Source organism: Danio rerio, chromosome 1 (genome assembly GCF_052040795.2).
Source record: "Danio rerio strain M-AB ecotype USA chromosome 1, GRCz13ab, whole genome shotgun sequence".
Taxonomy (NCBI): Eukaryota; Metazoa; Chordata; class Actinopteri; order Cypriniformes; family Danionidae; genus Danio; species Danio rerio.
The window spans coordinates 16854980-16872500 of NC_141021.1; the positions used below are offsets into that span (position 1 = coordinate 16854980).

General features: G+C 35.6%; 1 protein-coding gene across 3 annotated transcripts in view; it reads right to left on the minus strand.

The window, feature by feature from the left end:
• dlc1 (DLC1 Rho GTPase activating protein) overlaps positions 1-17521 on the minus strand; it is a 225431-nt gene that overhangs the window by 189261 nt on the left and 18649 nt on the right. For 2 of the 3 annotated variants that reach the window (XM_087236999.1, XM_087236998.1), the window contains exon 4: positions 12156-13543. In XM_087236999.1, coding sequence (XP_087093125.1) covers positions 12156-13466 — 1311 coding nt within the window. In that variant the 5' untranslated portion in view covers positions 13467-13543. Of the gene's footprint in view, positions 1-12155; positions 13544-15156; positions 15697-17521 lie in introns of those variants that run through there. The other variant, XM_087237000.1, reaches the window with a different exon arrangement.

Consider the following 17521-nt stretch of genomic DNA (forward strand, 5'->3'; position numbering starts at 1 on the left):
TATTTTTTACAGTGTATGCAATACTGTTCAAAAGTTTTGTCCGAAGAATTGAACTGTTTTTGTTCATGCAGTGGGCTACACACACATACTTCCAGGTTTTCGATAAGCCAGAACCACCATTCACCTCAGGCCAATATCAGTAATATCATGTCATTGGATTCAGATAAATTCTATATCATACATGATAAGTGCCGTGTAGCACTTTTACAGTTTAAACACATATTCTGTGAGAGAAAAAGGTAGAAATTGAAGGAATTCTTGTCCAATGTTTTACTTGGAATATTCAGTTACACAATGTTGCTTTTATGTGTGTAATGTTATAAAATCCATATGAATCATAAAGACTGACTCAAATTCATTGGTTTTACCTGATATCGAACAAGTTTCAACATTTTGTAGACAATTAAGTGAGGCATATGTAAAATGACAAGAATAATGTTAGTCAATAGTTATTGGCCTGTTTACCATGGTCCACACAATACATACTACCTGACAAATGTCTGGTCGCCTATCCAAGTTTCAGGAACAACAAATAATAACTTGACTTCTAGTTGATCATTTGGTATCAGTGGCTTATGTGAAAGGCAAAGGCCTCTAGATTACACTTGATTTACCAAATAAAATATAATCATGCCTTGATTTTTAGTTGTTTTATTAGGACAGCAAGGTCTGACTTCGCTTAAACAAAAGTCTTGCCACTTAACAGAAATAATGTACATTATAGAATATAAAGTCATGGTGCAATGGGAAAAGAATTAATATTGTGTATGACTCCCATGAGCTTGGAGGACTGCATCTATACATCTCTGCAGTGACTGTAATAACTTAATAAAGTCATCTGGAATGGCAAAGAAATCCCAGAGTTCATCAAGATTATTTGTATTAATGTTTAATGTCTCCATCTAACCTTGGACATGCTCAATAATGTTCATGTCTGGTGACTGGGCTGGCCAATCCTGGAGCACCTTAACCTTCTTTGTTTTCAGGAACTTTTCAGGAGCGCTATCCTGCTAAATAATTTGCCCTCTCCTGTGGTTTATAATGTAATGGGCAGCACAAATGTCTTTATAACTTAGGCTGTTGGTGTTGCAATCCAATCTGTAGATTGAATGTAATGCCACCATATTGAATGTAACCCTAAACCATGATTTTTTTCTTCACCAAACTTGACTGATTTTTGTATGAATCTTGGGTCCATGCGGATTCCAATAGGCCTTCTGCAGTATTTGTGATAATTGGGATGCAGTTCGCCAGATGATTCATTGAAAAAAATCTGCCTTCTGACACTTTTCTAAATAATCAACTAGAAGTCAAGTTATTATTTGCTGCTCTTACAATTGTGATTGAAAACAAGACTTTTGTCAGATAGTGTATAAGCCTTGCAAATGTATAAAATAATGCATATTATGCAGAAACTTATAGTAATAATTAATCACATTATATAACAAATAAGCTGATTAATAGCTTTAAGTTTGAAAAAAAAAATGCATGTTTTGATTAATTTCATTAGTTTTGTTAATTTAGTTTTTTGCAGCATTTAATTAAATTTCAATTCAATTCATGTTTATTTATATAGCGCTTTTTATAATGTACATTGTGTCAAAGCAGCTTAACATTGAAGTTTTAGTAAAGTTTTATATGAATTTATTAATCATTCTTACTGTTCAGTGAACGCAAACTGCCGTTGTTTATTAAAGAAGCAAACCTTTCACTGCACGACAGCTGCGCACCTTCAGCAGACCTCCTCATTCCTGCAGCACGAGAGCATTATGATTATAAGCGGCAAAAGTGGCGGATCTGTTCGGCGAAATATCTGACTGCATGTCACCGCATCCCTAAGGACTGTTTGGTGAAATATTTGACTGCATGTCACTGCATATCAAACCGACTGAAACGATATAACTAGAGAAATCTCCACTGTGCTGCTGAGTAAGAGCGCCTTTGACTGAACAGCACAGCAGCGATGACGTAAGCGTGCCGAGGCCCGATTGTGGTGTGAGTGCGGGCCGTCGGGGGAGATGGGAGGGGGGACAATCGTGCTTTGGCCCAGTTCGAGGCAACTGTACCTAGTGTGAATACGGCCTAAGATGGCTGCCATGACCGCTGACCTAAATCACATGACACGTCCTAACCAATAAAATAACTTCAAAATTAAACAAGTATTTAAACAGTCAGAACAACTGCAAAACAACTAGAAGAATAAAAAGTGCAATGATAAAACTAGACTATCTGCACTAAACTTTAAACACATTAATATGTATTGACACAACTCCACATCACAAAGAAGAACTGTAATGTTCTCTTCTCATCCTGCCACAACTACAAAGTACAGATTTCAAACCAGGATGACAAAAATAGCACAAAAAGCTCAAAATTCACCTGTTTTCTCCTACATTTTAAACTAACCAATTTCAACATTGTCGATTATGCACAAAAAAAAAAAAAAATTGTCATGAGTCATGACCCTGTAAATCTAATTCATTTAGTCAGGCTTTAACTAGTTTAAGGGGCTTCATTAGTTTTGCTGGTTAAAAATCATTGACTACCATTAATTATTAATCATTAACTAGCAAGTCCAACAAAAAAATACAGGGCTGCTCCAGAAACTTCTCTGCAGCTCCAGGCTGAATCAGCTGTATTCATCAGGGAGCTAATTATGGGATTGATCTTCATCATTAATATCTGTATCATCATAATTACTGTACCTTTCCACAATTTAATTATACCCTTGTCTCTAAGGATGACTGAAACGAGATCCATAAACCCAGTATGATGAGATGAGACACTGCCTGTATTACAAACAAATTCACAAATGCATGCACAGACACATATCTGACATTTAAGAAGTGTAACAACACAGAACAACACATTTGATGCTTAAAGGTGATCAGATTATAAATAGATTAGCATTTTTGGACATATGTTTTGCCCATGCATAGACAAAGTACTATACTGTATTTCCACTGACTGTCAAAAAGAAATCACTTTCTTGAATATCCACGTACTGTACACTCTCAGAAATAATGGTGCGAGAGTTGTAACTGGGGTGGTACCTTTTCAAAAGGTACACGTTTGTACTTAAAGGGTTTATATTGGTACCTCAAAAGTATATATTAGTAACTAAAAAATTTAAGAGGAAAACTTCTGTGTTTTTTAGGTACTAATATGTACCGTTCAGGTATTAATATGGACATTATGGACAATATGGACATATGTGACAACTCATGTACCTTTATTTCTTTATTTATTTTCTGTGAAATTTCTGGCATGAAACTCTATGCACACACAGGCTAATAGGTCACCTAATCTGCTCCTGTATCATTAACTACATGGCGCAGGAGATTGGTTGCTGTCACCTCGACAGCCAATGAGCTTGCTCCTCATCAGGTTAAAAGCGGTTTAAACTGCGGCACATTGCGACACATTTTGAAAGACCCTCCTTCACTCCAGCTCTACCTGTGTTTAGGTCTGGTTTGGGGTCTGCTATGCTCTATCTGTGTTATTACTGCTATGTAATATTCTCAAACGTCATGTATGTGTATATACTGGAAGTAGCATGTCTTGGTACATGCTCTGCCATAATAATCAAAGCAGCAGCAGAGTAGCAGATCTATTCCGCTAAGACCAAATACATCAACATTTCCATTTGCATATTGATTATGAATAATTAAACTGCGTTGTTTACAAGTAATTTTGATGCATTTAAAATAATTTTGGGGAATTTTTCTCTCTCTTTTTCTCTATTTTGCATTTGAGTCCTCGAGTAAACTAAATATATCAGATTATGAGACCACAGCTTATACCTTAGACCAGTGGTTCTCAAAGTGGGGGTCGGGACCCCCCGAGGGGTCGCGGGGCAATGAAAGGGGGTCGCCTGGTGATTTCCAAAAATCTATTTATTTTTATTAACCATAAGAATTAACATATTTTATCTATAACTATACTGAAAATAAAAATAGTCGTTTATAGTTACTATAGTAGCTTATAGTTACTAGTTCTATTGGATTGTGACCCCTGGGGTAATTACATTATATTAAAGGCAGCAATAGCATTTTGATTTTATAACATCAGGTTATACTTTCTGGCACATTTAAAGCACTGACACAAATTTAATTGGTGTGTCTGCGTCATTGCATGCAAGGTTTCTGTATTTATAACCACATTGTTATTGTTATTTTTTTTTTATTGGCATTGTTATTTTGGGGGTCGCGGGCTGAAAAGTTTGGGAACCCCTGCCTTAGACGGCAAAAACAACTGAAAATCTGCATGGGTTTTAATGTCTTGTCAGTTTAAACTCTGGATAACAAGTCAAGCTCCACATTATTCATACCACTGGAAAATTCTGACTTTACGTTTTGTTCTAATGTTAATTTAAAAAAAATCAATAAATAAAATAAAAATGAAAACTAAAGTGGGAACAGAGATGGGGTTCTCAAGGTGTATGTGTACCTTGGCTCTAAGGTCAAACAACAAAAAAATAAGGTCAACAATCTTGGTGTGATTCTGGAGTCACATCTGAACTTCAATGGTTATGTCAAAGCAGTAACTAAATCAGCATACTATCATCTCAAAAACATTGCAAGAATTTTTTTTTTAGATGCTTTAGATTTTCATGCTTTTTCACCAGCAGAGTGGATTACTGTAACGGACTCCACCTTTCCAAAAAGACAGTTGCAACGCACCCAGAACGCTGCTGCTAGGATTATGACCAAAACCAGAAAATCCAAGCACATCACACCTGTCCTCAGGTCTTTATACTGGCTCCCAGTTACATTCCGAACAGATTTTAAAGTAGTATTACTTTATTAGTCTTTAAATCACTAAATGGCCTTGGACCTCAATACATTACAGATATGGTCACTGAATACAAAAACAGATCTAACAGATCTCTCAGATCATTAGGATCAAGTAAATTAGAAATTCAAAAAGTTCATCAAAGCACTATGAATTTACCTTCCAGAAATGATCAGATGTGTATCAAGAATACATTCGAGAAGTTTCACGCGTCCTCTGTTTTTGCAGTCTTGAGTATTGGAACTGAACTTTTGTAGCTGATGATGACGTTACACGAGAACACAAGGACGCAAGACCGCTGAAGAAACAGCCAGAGACTCTTTCTTTTAAGGAAACTGAATAGTTTTAATGTTAGTAAGGGTATTCTGAGGAAGGTTTATACCACTCTGATTGAAAGTATTATCTCCTTTAATAGTTCTTGCTGGTACGGAAATCTTGGAGCTACAAGCAAGTATAAACTTGCAAAGATTGTTAACACAGCAAGTACAGTAGGATCATATTGGACCCCCAGAAGCAGCTTGTGTATCTGTATGTAAACCAGACCAGACGGAAAGCCAATGAATTATTATGAATTTGAAAGCTTCCTGCTGATAGACAAAACAGAGTACCCACAGCAAAAACAAATATATATTTAAGAAATCTTTTACACTATAAGTTATTACTATATTGAATAAATGACCATGAAGTAGTTTGTGTGTTATTTTGTGGTTTTATAGCCAGGATTGTGTGTTTGTAATCTGCAGTATAGGAAGCTTTATGTTTGTGCTTTGTGTTTCTGTTTTTGTATTTGTGATGTTTGGGAGGCCAAAAACGAATTTCCACATGTGTGGACAATAAAGATTTATAAATTCTTAATTCTAATTTCTAATTCTAATTCTATTAGTACACTAGATCTGTGAAGCATCATGAACATTGCAACAACAAACTGCTAACACATCCCAATAAGAATTTATTTAAATTCAGGATAGTGTGACATACACTTAAAGAAACAGGGCTTACTGATCTAAGGAACAGTTTCAGACATTGCACAAATCATTCCTGAAATTAATCGAAAACATGAAATGTGAATCAAATCAATTCACTGTCCACTCAAAAGATTCACGCCCATTCCATGTGTGCATATTCACGCACACAGTCACAAGCATGCAGACACAAACGAGGAGAGAATGTGATCTCAGACAGTTGCTCAATATGGGGAGTGATTTTTGAAACAGTCACTCTGTTAGTGCCACTTAAACGGTTCCAAGAATCTCAAATCCACCATGAAGCCCAGATTCGTACTTCAACTCCCCGATAAATCCCCAGACTGACACAATCCAGCACATTGAGAGTGTCTGAGCGTGTGAAGCATCATGCGTGAAAAGAAAAATACTTCAATTATCATCGGCCTCATTATCTCCAGCGTCAACACTGATGAGAGATTAACTGCTAACACTTTGCAACAAGGCTTTATTGGTTAATGTTAGTTATTGTATTTATTAACATGTGCAAACAATGAACATTACATTTATTATTTATGTTTGTCAATGAGAATAAAGTTGTTCGATGTTCATGTTAGCTCACAGTGCATAAATTTTTTTTTGCATGTTGCATTAGTAAATGTTGAAGTATGATTAATAAAAAAGTATTATTTATGCATAAGTATTGTTCATACTTAGTTTATGAAAGTGAACGTCAGATGACCAAAATTCAATGTCTAGCCAGCGTCTAAGGACAACGTTATTTTGACATCCAATAACTGCTGATATTTGGTATTTGGTTGATTTTAGATTGTGTTGGAAAGTGACCAAAATCCACTGTCTGATAGATGCATAGAAATACAGTAACGTCCACACAACGTCAAGATGTAACATGATTAGAAGTTGATATTTGGTTGATTCTAGGTTAGACATTGGTTCAGCCGGATTTTCATTTCCAAACTAAATTCAACGTCCCCACCACGTTGGAGTACATCATGGGGACGTAATAAAAAAAAAAAAAAAAATTTTTACTTTATTGTTTATTCAGGTTATTTTAGAATAAATTGTATATAAAATATATAGAAAGTTTTTTATTTTTTTATTTTACATAAGTTTTTTATTTCAATCCTGTATTTTTAAAATTTTTTTTGCAGTACATTTCAGTTAGGCTTTAGTTTGTTTCATTAATGGTTTTGTCATGTTTTTTTTTTTTTTTGTGGTTAATTTACTTCTTATTAAGGTTATTAAAGTTCTGTTTTCTGCATTTTGTTTTCTGTACATTTCAGTAAGTTTTAGTTAGTTTTATTGTTTAGGTATTTGTTTTCTTTTATTTCATTGCTCAGGTTTTTATAGTTTTGCATTTTTTATAAGCTTTTTATTTCAACAGTATTTTTTATTTGCTGTACATTATAGTTTGCTTTTAGTTCTTTTTTTTATTTTGTGAGCACATTTCTATTAAGTTTTTGTGTACATAGTTTCAGTTTTAGTAATTGTAGTTTAGCAGAGTTAACAGAACATGTACAGTATTGACCAGAGCAAAGTTTAATGTTTGCACAGCTTACATTAACCATTGTGCCTAGAATAAACAAATACAAAATCCAAAACCATACTATCACAAAGGGGAGTGGTCAAGAGCTATGAAAGTAGAGCTAGGCTAGTCATGCGAGTGATAATGCGCTCACTTGTTTGCATACCGGTCTCAAGTCTCACGGAGGAGCATAAAAGGAGGAATGACAACGAGAGCAAGATAAAGCCTGGTTTATACATCTGCATCGAGTGATTGGCGTGACCCAAGGCGTGTGCCTTACATGTTGTCATGCATTTATACTGTACTTCTGTGTGCTGTTTGTGTTCCTCTGCAATAACACTTTTGAAACGCTAACTGGCAGTAGGTGTTTATGTTCCTATGTGTCCAGTTTCTTTGCTAGCGTTTTTTTTTTTCTTTTTTAATGCTACCTTAAATGTACAAGTGGCTCAAATTTACTAATTTTGTGGCGGGAAGCAGCAGATGAACAACATCTTTAATCATAAGGTAAACATCAAACAACAGTTTCCATCTACATCTCATTCACGTGACTCCACAATTGTAAACACTCGCTCTATCCCACACTTGTCATTGCTACCAAGCCGACCAATCACAGAACTTGCGCTAAGCATCGTTGCGACATGTAGTTACATTTTTTTGAGAGGTGCGCATCAGTGTTGCCGACTGCCACGGCGAGGGCTATGCGACCACACGAAGGCTGTGCCGGAGCATATGCATGTGCTTGACACAGAAGTATAAATAAGCCTTAAGAGAGGACCAGGCCTGGACATTTTATGTTTGATTGCTTTCAGTTTGGTGGTATAGTTTCCGTGAGGAGATGTTTGTTTTGTTTATTTTTGTAATTAAATTATTTAAACGTTTGTTTGTAATCTTCATATTAAAAATCATTCAGCACATTAGTTAAACATGCATAGTTAACTTTTTGGGGGGGAAATGAACAAAAGTCAGAAAAAGTTTTATGTTCATTCATTAATTTTCTTTTTGGCTTAGTCCCTTTATTAATCAGAGGTCGTCACAGCAGAATGAACCACCAAGTTATACAGCATATCTTATTACACAGAGTATGCCCTTACAGCCACAACCCAACACTGGGAAACTTCCATACATCTTTGCATTCACACACATACACAACAGCCAATTTAGCTTACTCAATTCACCTATAGTGCATGTCTTTGGACTGTGGGGGAAACTGGAGCACCCGGAGGAAACCCACACAAATACATGGAGAACATGCAAACTCCACACAGAAACGGCAACTGACACACCTGGGCTTGAACTAGTGACCTTGTTGTGAGGCGACAGCGCAACCCACTGCACCACCGTGTCACCAAGTTAATAGTATATATATATATATATATATATATATATATATATATATATATATATATATATATATATATATATATATATATATATATATTTTTTTTTTTTTTTTTTTTGTAAATTTTGTAACTAATCATGTTCTCTGATGTGTTTAGCTGTAAAGTGTTATCTTCTGTTATTCCCTAAACATCACAGGTCAAATTTTCCAAAATCGAATGACTGCTTATGAATTCTGAAAATGATATATAGCAGTGGTTCTCAAACTTTTTTTCATCAAGTACCACCTCAGAAAATAATTGTCTCTCCAAGTACCACCAAAATGAGCACTATTGAAATACAGTAGCGAAGAAGGCCCAGTAAAGCAGCTACAACTCTGCAAAGTTCAAAAACGTGGCAGATTACCTCAGAAATATAAGCTATATGTCATATATGGCATATTATATACATCATTTTTGATAAATTTTGAAATGTGTATAGCATGTACATGACATATTTCATTCCTCCGCGTACCACTAGAAGGAACCCACTAGTGGTACATGTACCAGTTTGAGAACCACTGATAAATAGGATTGCTAACTAAGATTTTATTTCAGCCATTTTTACGTTACCATTTTTACTTTGATTTAGTTTACGTTTTAATTTTTTGTGATTTTTACATTTTATTTCAGTTAACATATAGACCAATAGTGCTAGTCCTAGTTTTTGCTCACTGAAATAACCTTGATTCAAAAGAAAGGATAATTGGAATAAGCAGGATTCCTTCTGGATTCGTATGTCAAACAAAAACTCCCCCACTCAAGGACTCCCGTTGCACACTCCGTCCTTGAACTCCCGATAGTTCGTGTCTCCATTAGCAGCAGAAAAGAGTCGTTCAAGCCCTTAAATGGCTCGCATTCACTCCAGCGCGCCGTAACAAACACAAATCCCCACAAGAACTCCAGCCACCAGCCCTGGATTTCAGCCTCACAAATAAATGACAATTACACAGCGTGGCGTGTTTTGCTTGGGCTGGTTCCTGTCTAATGGATCCCGCTGTATAAATAATGACTGTGTTTTGGACGACGCCTCCAGGGTCTTGAGGAATAGAGCTAGGATGAATAAACACCGAAAGCTATGAGAGACTTTACCTAAGGGACCGAGGTTGGCAAGGCGGGCTGTTGTCAATCACCCACATAAAGGTAAAAATACATATGCATACAAGCAAACCTGTCACACATCGGCAGACACACAATGACTACACATACTCAAACACACACACACACTCCATTGGTGCCCTTTAAGGTCCAGTGTGACGCCAGTTTCTTGGAGCGTGGAACATTCCACAGATGCCCATGGCCAGAGATGTGAGCTGGAGTGATGTCATTGCTTTCTTAAGGGCGTGGCACAGTTGAGCTGGCATGGTGATTTAGGAGGTGGTGTTTGAATAGTGTGGCACTACATAAATGCTTTTAATCAGAACTGTGTATACAAGCGAGCACAAACATGGAGCGGGAAGTAAGCGCTAGTCATGAAAACATGCTGGAACTGGTTTGAAACCAGCTAAAAATAAATCCAGCACGCATATGGGCCAATCGTGAAATGATTTGCAAAAGGAACATAATAATATACAGTCAAGCCAAAAATTATTTAGACGCCTTCAACATTTGTCACAAAGGGCTCTATTTTAACAATTTAGTCGCAAAGTCTAAATCGCATGGCACAAAAGCATTAAGGGAGTGTCCGAATACACTTTTGCTATTTTAAGGATGCGGCGCCTGGTGTAACAGGGTTGTGCTAATTCTCTTAATGAGTTCTGGGTGTATTTTGAGAATAAACCAACCAGAGTCTCATCTCCCATTCCCTTTAGAAGTCAGTTGCGTTGCGCCTCATTAGCTCATTAGCTATTTGTAATTGGAAACACTGAATGGTTCACTAGTGAGAAAAGACTATCTGCAGCACAAGGATAAAGAATGAGCCTTCTCCAATCACTTTCATGGATAAGGAAACAGTGTTGTTCGCACAGACATCCATTAGCCTTCATAATTAATTTCTTTTGTTATGGGCAAAGATTTGTTTTAAAAAATATATTTCTAAATTTAGATCTAATTTCAAGCAAACGAATAAATGAACACTAATAACGAAGTATGGTCAAAAAAACTGAGTTTTATCCAAACACACATGCTATATCCCCTATATAGTCCAAAACCCATCAGGTGGACACATCTAAACTTGTTTTTGATAAAACAAATACAAATATACATATAATAAATAATACTGCTAATAATAATAACATTATACAAAAGCAAATTGTCATGAATAAACTGAAAAAAACCCTCGAGGTCAAGAAGGCATGCAGGCAGTGGTTTTTATATTTATAAAATTTTAACTATAATGCTCTTGCAGTGATCTTTTTTTATCTATTGTGTGAACACATTTGTATTTAGTTTTTATTTACATTGTTTTCGTTTTAGTAGTTCTAGTTTAGCAGAGTTAACAGAACACACAGTGTCGAACACAGCAATTTTTTTTTTTGCACAGCTTGCATTACCCATTGTGCAAAGCCTTTTAACGATACAAATAAAATAGTTGTTTGAACAAACACTGAATCCAAAACCATAGAAGAATTTAGACATCTACTTCATATTAATGATCATAGTGTATAGTTAAACATGCATAGTTCACTTGTTTTTGGAAAGTGTTTTAGATTGTTTTAGATTAATATAGTCATAGTTTTCAACAATACGTTTTTAAAAATCTGCTTAATTGTAAAATTTTGTTTCATAATGAAAAAACTGTATTACTCTAGAAATGACCTAGGAGACAGCTGAAAATCTCAAACTTTTATTTGACCTTTCTATTAAAGTTATATGATATTGTCAAGATGAATTTGATCTGACACAGTCTGGCATGATTTCTGCAGGGCATTACGATTATTATGGATAACTTAACATGAATAACAGATAGTGGGTTCTGGTCAAAAAAAAAAAAAAAAAGTTGAGAATCAGTGTTTTAAAAACTGTACTACAGTATTAGGTGTGTGTTCTCAGTTGTAGAATGCAGGTTTAAATCCAGCCTGCATTAATTCCTGTTTCCATTCCATCTCTCTTCCACCCCTATAATTTCATACTGTATCTGCTTTACTATCTCTAAAGCCAAAGCTCGGAAAGCTATTCAAAATAAATACATAGAAAAAAATAAATCAGAGAATGAATGAGACACGAAACTAACTGAAATCTTGTGATGCATAAAAAATACTTTTTCCAGATTTAAATTTATTTGCATGCTTAATTGTTTTGTTATGGACAATTTATGTGGAAATTCCCCAGAATTCCCCTGACGGATGACCTTCTTAGGCATGGTACAAAATAAGTAAAGGAATACAATCTCAAGTGCAAAAGGAATCATTTATACTGACAGACCAAAAATATTTAATTTCCTTTTTTATTTAATTTTTTCATGAGTATCAATGTTAAAGTTAACAAACTGCCATCTGATTTATATGCTATTAAAACAGCTATTGTTTACTCATAAAAAAATAACCCAAAACTACTTACCTTTCTTGTGCGAAGCTTGACAATGCTACCATCAGCTTTGGGGACCATCTCACAGTCCTTGGCTGCAGTGTTTTGAGTCGCCTGATGATCCTCATAGATTCCTTCAGGTTGAGGTTCTCTGAGATCCTCTGAGGCTGTCAGATTTTCACAGTTCCTTGTGTTTAATCCTCTGCATGTTGGTTCCTCTGGCCCATCACCTGATATCAGAGCAGAAGAATCATCTCCAGATTCAGGACACGACCCCTCATGGATGGTTTGGAGTTTGGACGAGCAGTCATGCCAGGTATCCATGATGTCTATTACTCCACATTCTTTTAGTTGAGAAGTTTCACAAGCATGTGGGTTAATGCATCCAACGTTTAACTTATCACCATCAGCACACTTAAAAATACCATCTTCATTTTCTTCTGGAGTCACATTGCAATCTTTGCATGCTAGATTTGCTTTATTAGCATCTTCTGTGTGGGGAATGTGATGATCTTCTTGAGAAGTTGATGATGATGACATAGGTTTGCTTGAGCGTTCAGTTTTGATACATTTTAAAATTGCCTGTTCAGATGTTTCACAACAATGTCCTTCCTCATTATCACACGGGTCAGCAGATGAATCAGAAGTGGGAGGTTTATTAGTTATTTCTGTGATGCTGCTTGTCACATTCATGTGTTCATATACTAACTTCTCACTGCCCACATTGACCTTCACCATAGATTCTGTGTTTTCCACAGATGTTTCTTCTTTGGGATGAGTTAGCTCAGAGCAGTCTTTCTTGACTGTGTTGTTTAAGGAGATGCCATCCTTCAAAACATTTCCTAAACCATTTGTTTGATCCAACGCTTCAGCAGAAGGCACAAGATGTGACAAGCTAATGGCTGAAGACACTTTATCCTTGTTTAGCTTCTTATTATCTGCATCTCCATTGTGAGTTTGCAAACTTCCCAAAGCAGAATGCTGTAATTCATCTTGATCTGCCACGTTGTTTGAAAGTAGTCTGCTATCTTGCTCACTCTCAAGCTGTGCCTTTTCATTGACAGCATCTCTAGATGTCAACAATTGGCTCTTTACATCTTCACAGTTAGGTTGAGTCTCATTCTTAAACTTTTGCAATATCCTCTCCATCTTTTTTGTACCATTTCCAATATCATCCTGAGGGTAAAGCTGATGATGACCACATTCTGGCATGGAGGCGCATCTACCTCGCCGGTGCCTTGCATGGCAGCAAACCAAGTCTAAGTCATCATAGCTGTACTGTAATCCTGTTCGTGGTGAAGTCACGTGATCCTCCCAGCTTCTATTACGAATGGCAACAGGCATGGCCAGATCCTTCTGTTAGCCCATAGAGCCTTATTATTGCAGCCCACAGAAGAGCACAAAAACAGATACAGGTCTTTCTGGAGAGAGAAAGAGAGGAGGGGGGATACACTTATTACTTCATTGTTAAAGGGTTGTTAAAAATTAATGTGATCTTCATATGTGACAGAAATGAAAACGTTCTGTTAAATGAATGCTATTGACATTGAAACTCAAGTGCTCTTAAACTTGTTTAGACTGAAGAGTCTGTTCTGTGTTAAACTGGAACTGCATTGACAACATAATGATGCCATCAGCCTTCTGAACATTGTAAATACTACATTTATTAGTAAAGAACCAAGTGTACAGTAACCAATAACTAAATTTCCATTTGCCATGCGATGGCTCAGTGGTTATCACTGATGCCTCACAGCAAGAAGGTCCTTGGTTTAAGCCCCAAGTGGGTCAAATAGGATTTCCGTGTATAGTCTGCAAGTTCTCCCTGTGTTGGCGCGGGTTCCTCCACAGTCCAAAGACATCCTCTATAGGTGAATTGAATTAATAAAATTGGTCGTAGTGTATGTGTGTAAATGAGTATGGATGTTTCACAGTGCTTGGTTGTAGCTGAAAGGGCATCTGCTGTGTAAAACATATGCTGAATGAGTTGGTGGTTCATTCTGCTGTGGGGACCCTTGTTAAATAAAGGGACTAAGTTGAAGCAAAATGAATGAATGATTAAATTTCCATAAAATATTGTATTATTAATCATATTATTTATTATTTAGATTTATTATTATTGGGAATTGCAATTCATTTTTATATTTTCTCATTTTTCTTAATTTTGTTTCACGTTTACTAATTTAATTTTGTTATTACTTATTTGCTCATTCATTCATTCATTCCTTCATTTTCTTTTTGGCTTTGTCCCTTTATTAATCTGGGGTCACCACAGCGGAATGAACCGCCAACTTATCCAGCATATGTTTTACAGAGCGAATACTGTTACTTTTTGGTTGGCCATCTGTTTGTTTCTAATGAGCTTCCTTTTTTCGTTACTGCAGACAGAAGAAATGCCCGCATGTGTTTTTCCTTAACACAACATTAATCTGGTAGTGATTGTGTTGTATTGGCTTTTCAGGGTTATTTATTGTGATCTCCCGATTGAAACAGAGAAATACTGGGGAATGTCTCTAGACAGATGGCATTTCATGCCATTCATCCTGATAATCTTAAAATGTAAGCAAAATCACCTGTTTTGTCATCTCTTAGATCGTATGCTCAAGAATCATTCAAATACTAGCTCTAAAATTACATTGGTTAATTAGTAACGGTTTCTGCTGTTCTGACGTCAGCTGCAGATGGGAATGTATGGTGGAAGAAAGTAGTTCCTGGTACAAAAAGGATTTTTAAAGTATACGTGTTTGATTTTCTTTTTACATACACGATTTTGCCACCGAACTGTTGTATAAATGCAATATCACATGAGTAGCAGTACAATATGGCTGTATATCGGCATACACACACACACACACACACACACACACACACACACACACACACATATATATATATATATATATATATATATATATATATATATATATATATATATATATACATACAGTATATATCAGATAAGTTTTCATCCGATTACAAAAGCAGCTGCAGGACTGCATATTGCAGTAAGAAATAGGCAAATCACATTTCCCCTTACGCCAACTGTTGAGTCAGCCAAGCATTTCACCAGACCCTCCACCCACTCAAAAGTACAGTAAGACTTCTCTAGATTCCGCGCAAGTCATTCTTCAGTGATTATCCAGCAAGTCCCGACTTCTCTTTAAAATTAGACCAGAAGGAAAGTCTCAAGATGGAAAGAAGGCAGTAATAAAAGACTTTTGGGGAAAACCACACAGCATGGTGAAATGGCAGGAGCTCTTGTAGTCCCTGAAGTCTGATAGATCTTCTTGACGTCTATGTGAAGTCAGCGGTTTGTGGCAAGCATTTAGAGAAGGTCTTAACCAGGACATTCCTCTCACATCTGGCCAGAAGTTACTCCCTCTGTGGAACATCTGGTCGTGAGGTCCAGCTTGACAGAGCTCTCTTTCCTTTGGCAAGCGCTTTCGCGGATTATTCGTTTTTTGATAAAGAGTTATCTCGTCTCAAAGAGAAGATAAGTCGCTTAGCTGCTCACGTCACTGACATCCTGAACTTATTTTGTTCTTGTTTGATGATGTCTGAGAGTCTGAGAATGAGCCTGCAGTGCAGTAATGAAAAGTTTTAATTTGTATCTAAACAATGAAAATGCACTGTAGGTCAGTGCAAATGCTATTTAAGGCTAACACAATACTAGTAAAACCATTGTTTTGTATTGCAATGGTGAATTTTGAGGCTTTATTAATTTCAAGGCTTAATTCTAAGGATTATTTATTTGCTTCTATGACATTTTTTCTGGGTTTAGAGTAAAAAAGTAAAATATGCATTTAAGTATATATTTGATATGCTTTATGTATTGGTGTATGCAAATTTAGAAGACAATGTATTTTTAACAAATCTGAAGTCTCCACTTTCTGGTATGTGTCATTGTTTTCTAACAATACGGAATTTTTTAAACTCATATCAGAATTTTTGGATCGAGTTGGTTCAAGTTCATGTACACAACAGTGCTATTTGACCTAAACAATACAAATCAAAGTGTTTTAGTACCTACCTAGAGCTTACATACCTGTACATGAAAACTGATTTTCTGATTATAGTGCGTTTCAGATTTATATAAGGAATCTTGTTAATGATAATAATTTAAAAAAAAAACTTAATTCCACTAATTTAAAATCTGGGTTTATTCAGTATTTATTTTCATCTTACCCTTAAAAAATCCTATTTTGCAACATGTCAACTGTCATCAGAATATCAATAGACTATTGGCTTTTTGGACAGTAGAATAAATTGACATACAGTACTTGCAGTTTACTAATATTTTTTTGTACATTGTAATTAACCTAGTCAACTAGGAGCGAAGCACACTGAAGTTTCTCAGATTTCTTTTATGAAGCAGTATCTATATTAGTGCATTTCTATTAAATTAGTGCTGTTTAATGATTAATCACAACTAATTACATAAGAAATAAAAGTTTACATTTACGTAAACACTTATGGATATATAATGCATACATCCATGTCTATGTCTATATATATTTAGAGAGAGAGAGTTTATTGTCATGATTGTCATTTGCTTATTCTGTTAGTTTAAAATTAAGGTAAGCAGAGTAATCTAGTATGTATTTGCAAAGTTTAAGTCAATAGACCGTTTTTTTTTTTTTTTTGAGTGTCCATTGAAATGAAGTGTGAGCAAATACCAATCAAACAGCAGACAAATTATCTAATGACGGCTAAATGGCATGTAGTTAACATTGTGAATGAAACCAACAAATTTCATTGAATTAAATGAAAATGCTTGCATTTAAAGTACATTTTTAATCAGATAATGCCTCAGCTATAAATATATTTGCCAACTAACTGTCAGAGTATTAGCAGGCTATTAGATCTAAGGGACCTCAAACTGGTTTGGAACAAGAAAAGGGTGACTAAATGATGACAGAAATGTCACTTTTGGGTTTTTTACTAACTCTTTAAAGTAAGTAAAATAAGTTGCATTAAGTGTGGATATCTAAAATTTCTTATAGGCAGTAGTGTTTTTGGGGTCAGAAACTAAGCAAACAGAAACTAAGCAAACAGTGAGCTAATACTCTAATGACTGCAAGTTGATATGTAGCCCAGAATGAGACCATCAATATAAAGTGCAAATCAGATTTCTGTTCTCGAAATGCATGTATACATTGCAAATAAATACTTTATCAGCAATTAGCATTGTTTTTAGTCCAATTATTTAAACATTCCTAAAATAAGAAACCTTCACTGTAAAATCTGTTAATTAGCAGGTTCTGTATTTCATGATTTAGAGTTTTTTTCTGTTTGTTTAGGTTGTGAATTGCATTATGTAATGTTGATCTCTGCTCTGTCGAGTTTTGATGATGAAAATTCAGTAACTAGTACTAAAGTTTTAGGGTTAGGGTTAGCATAAA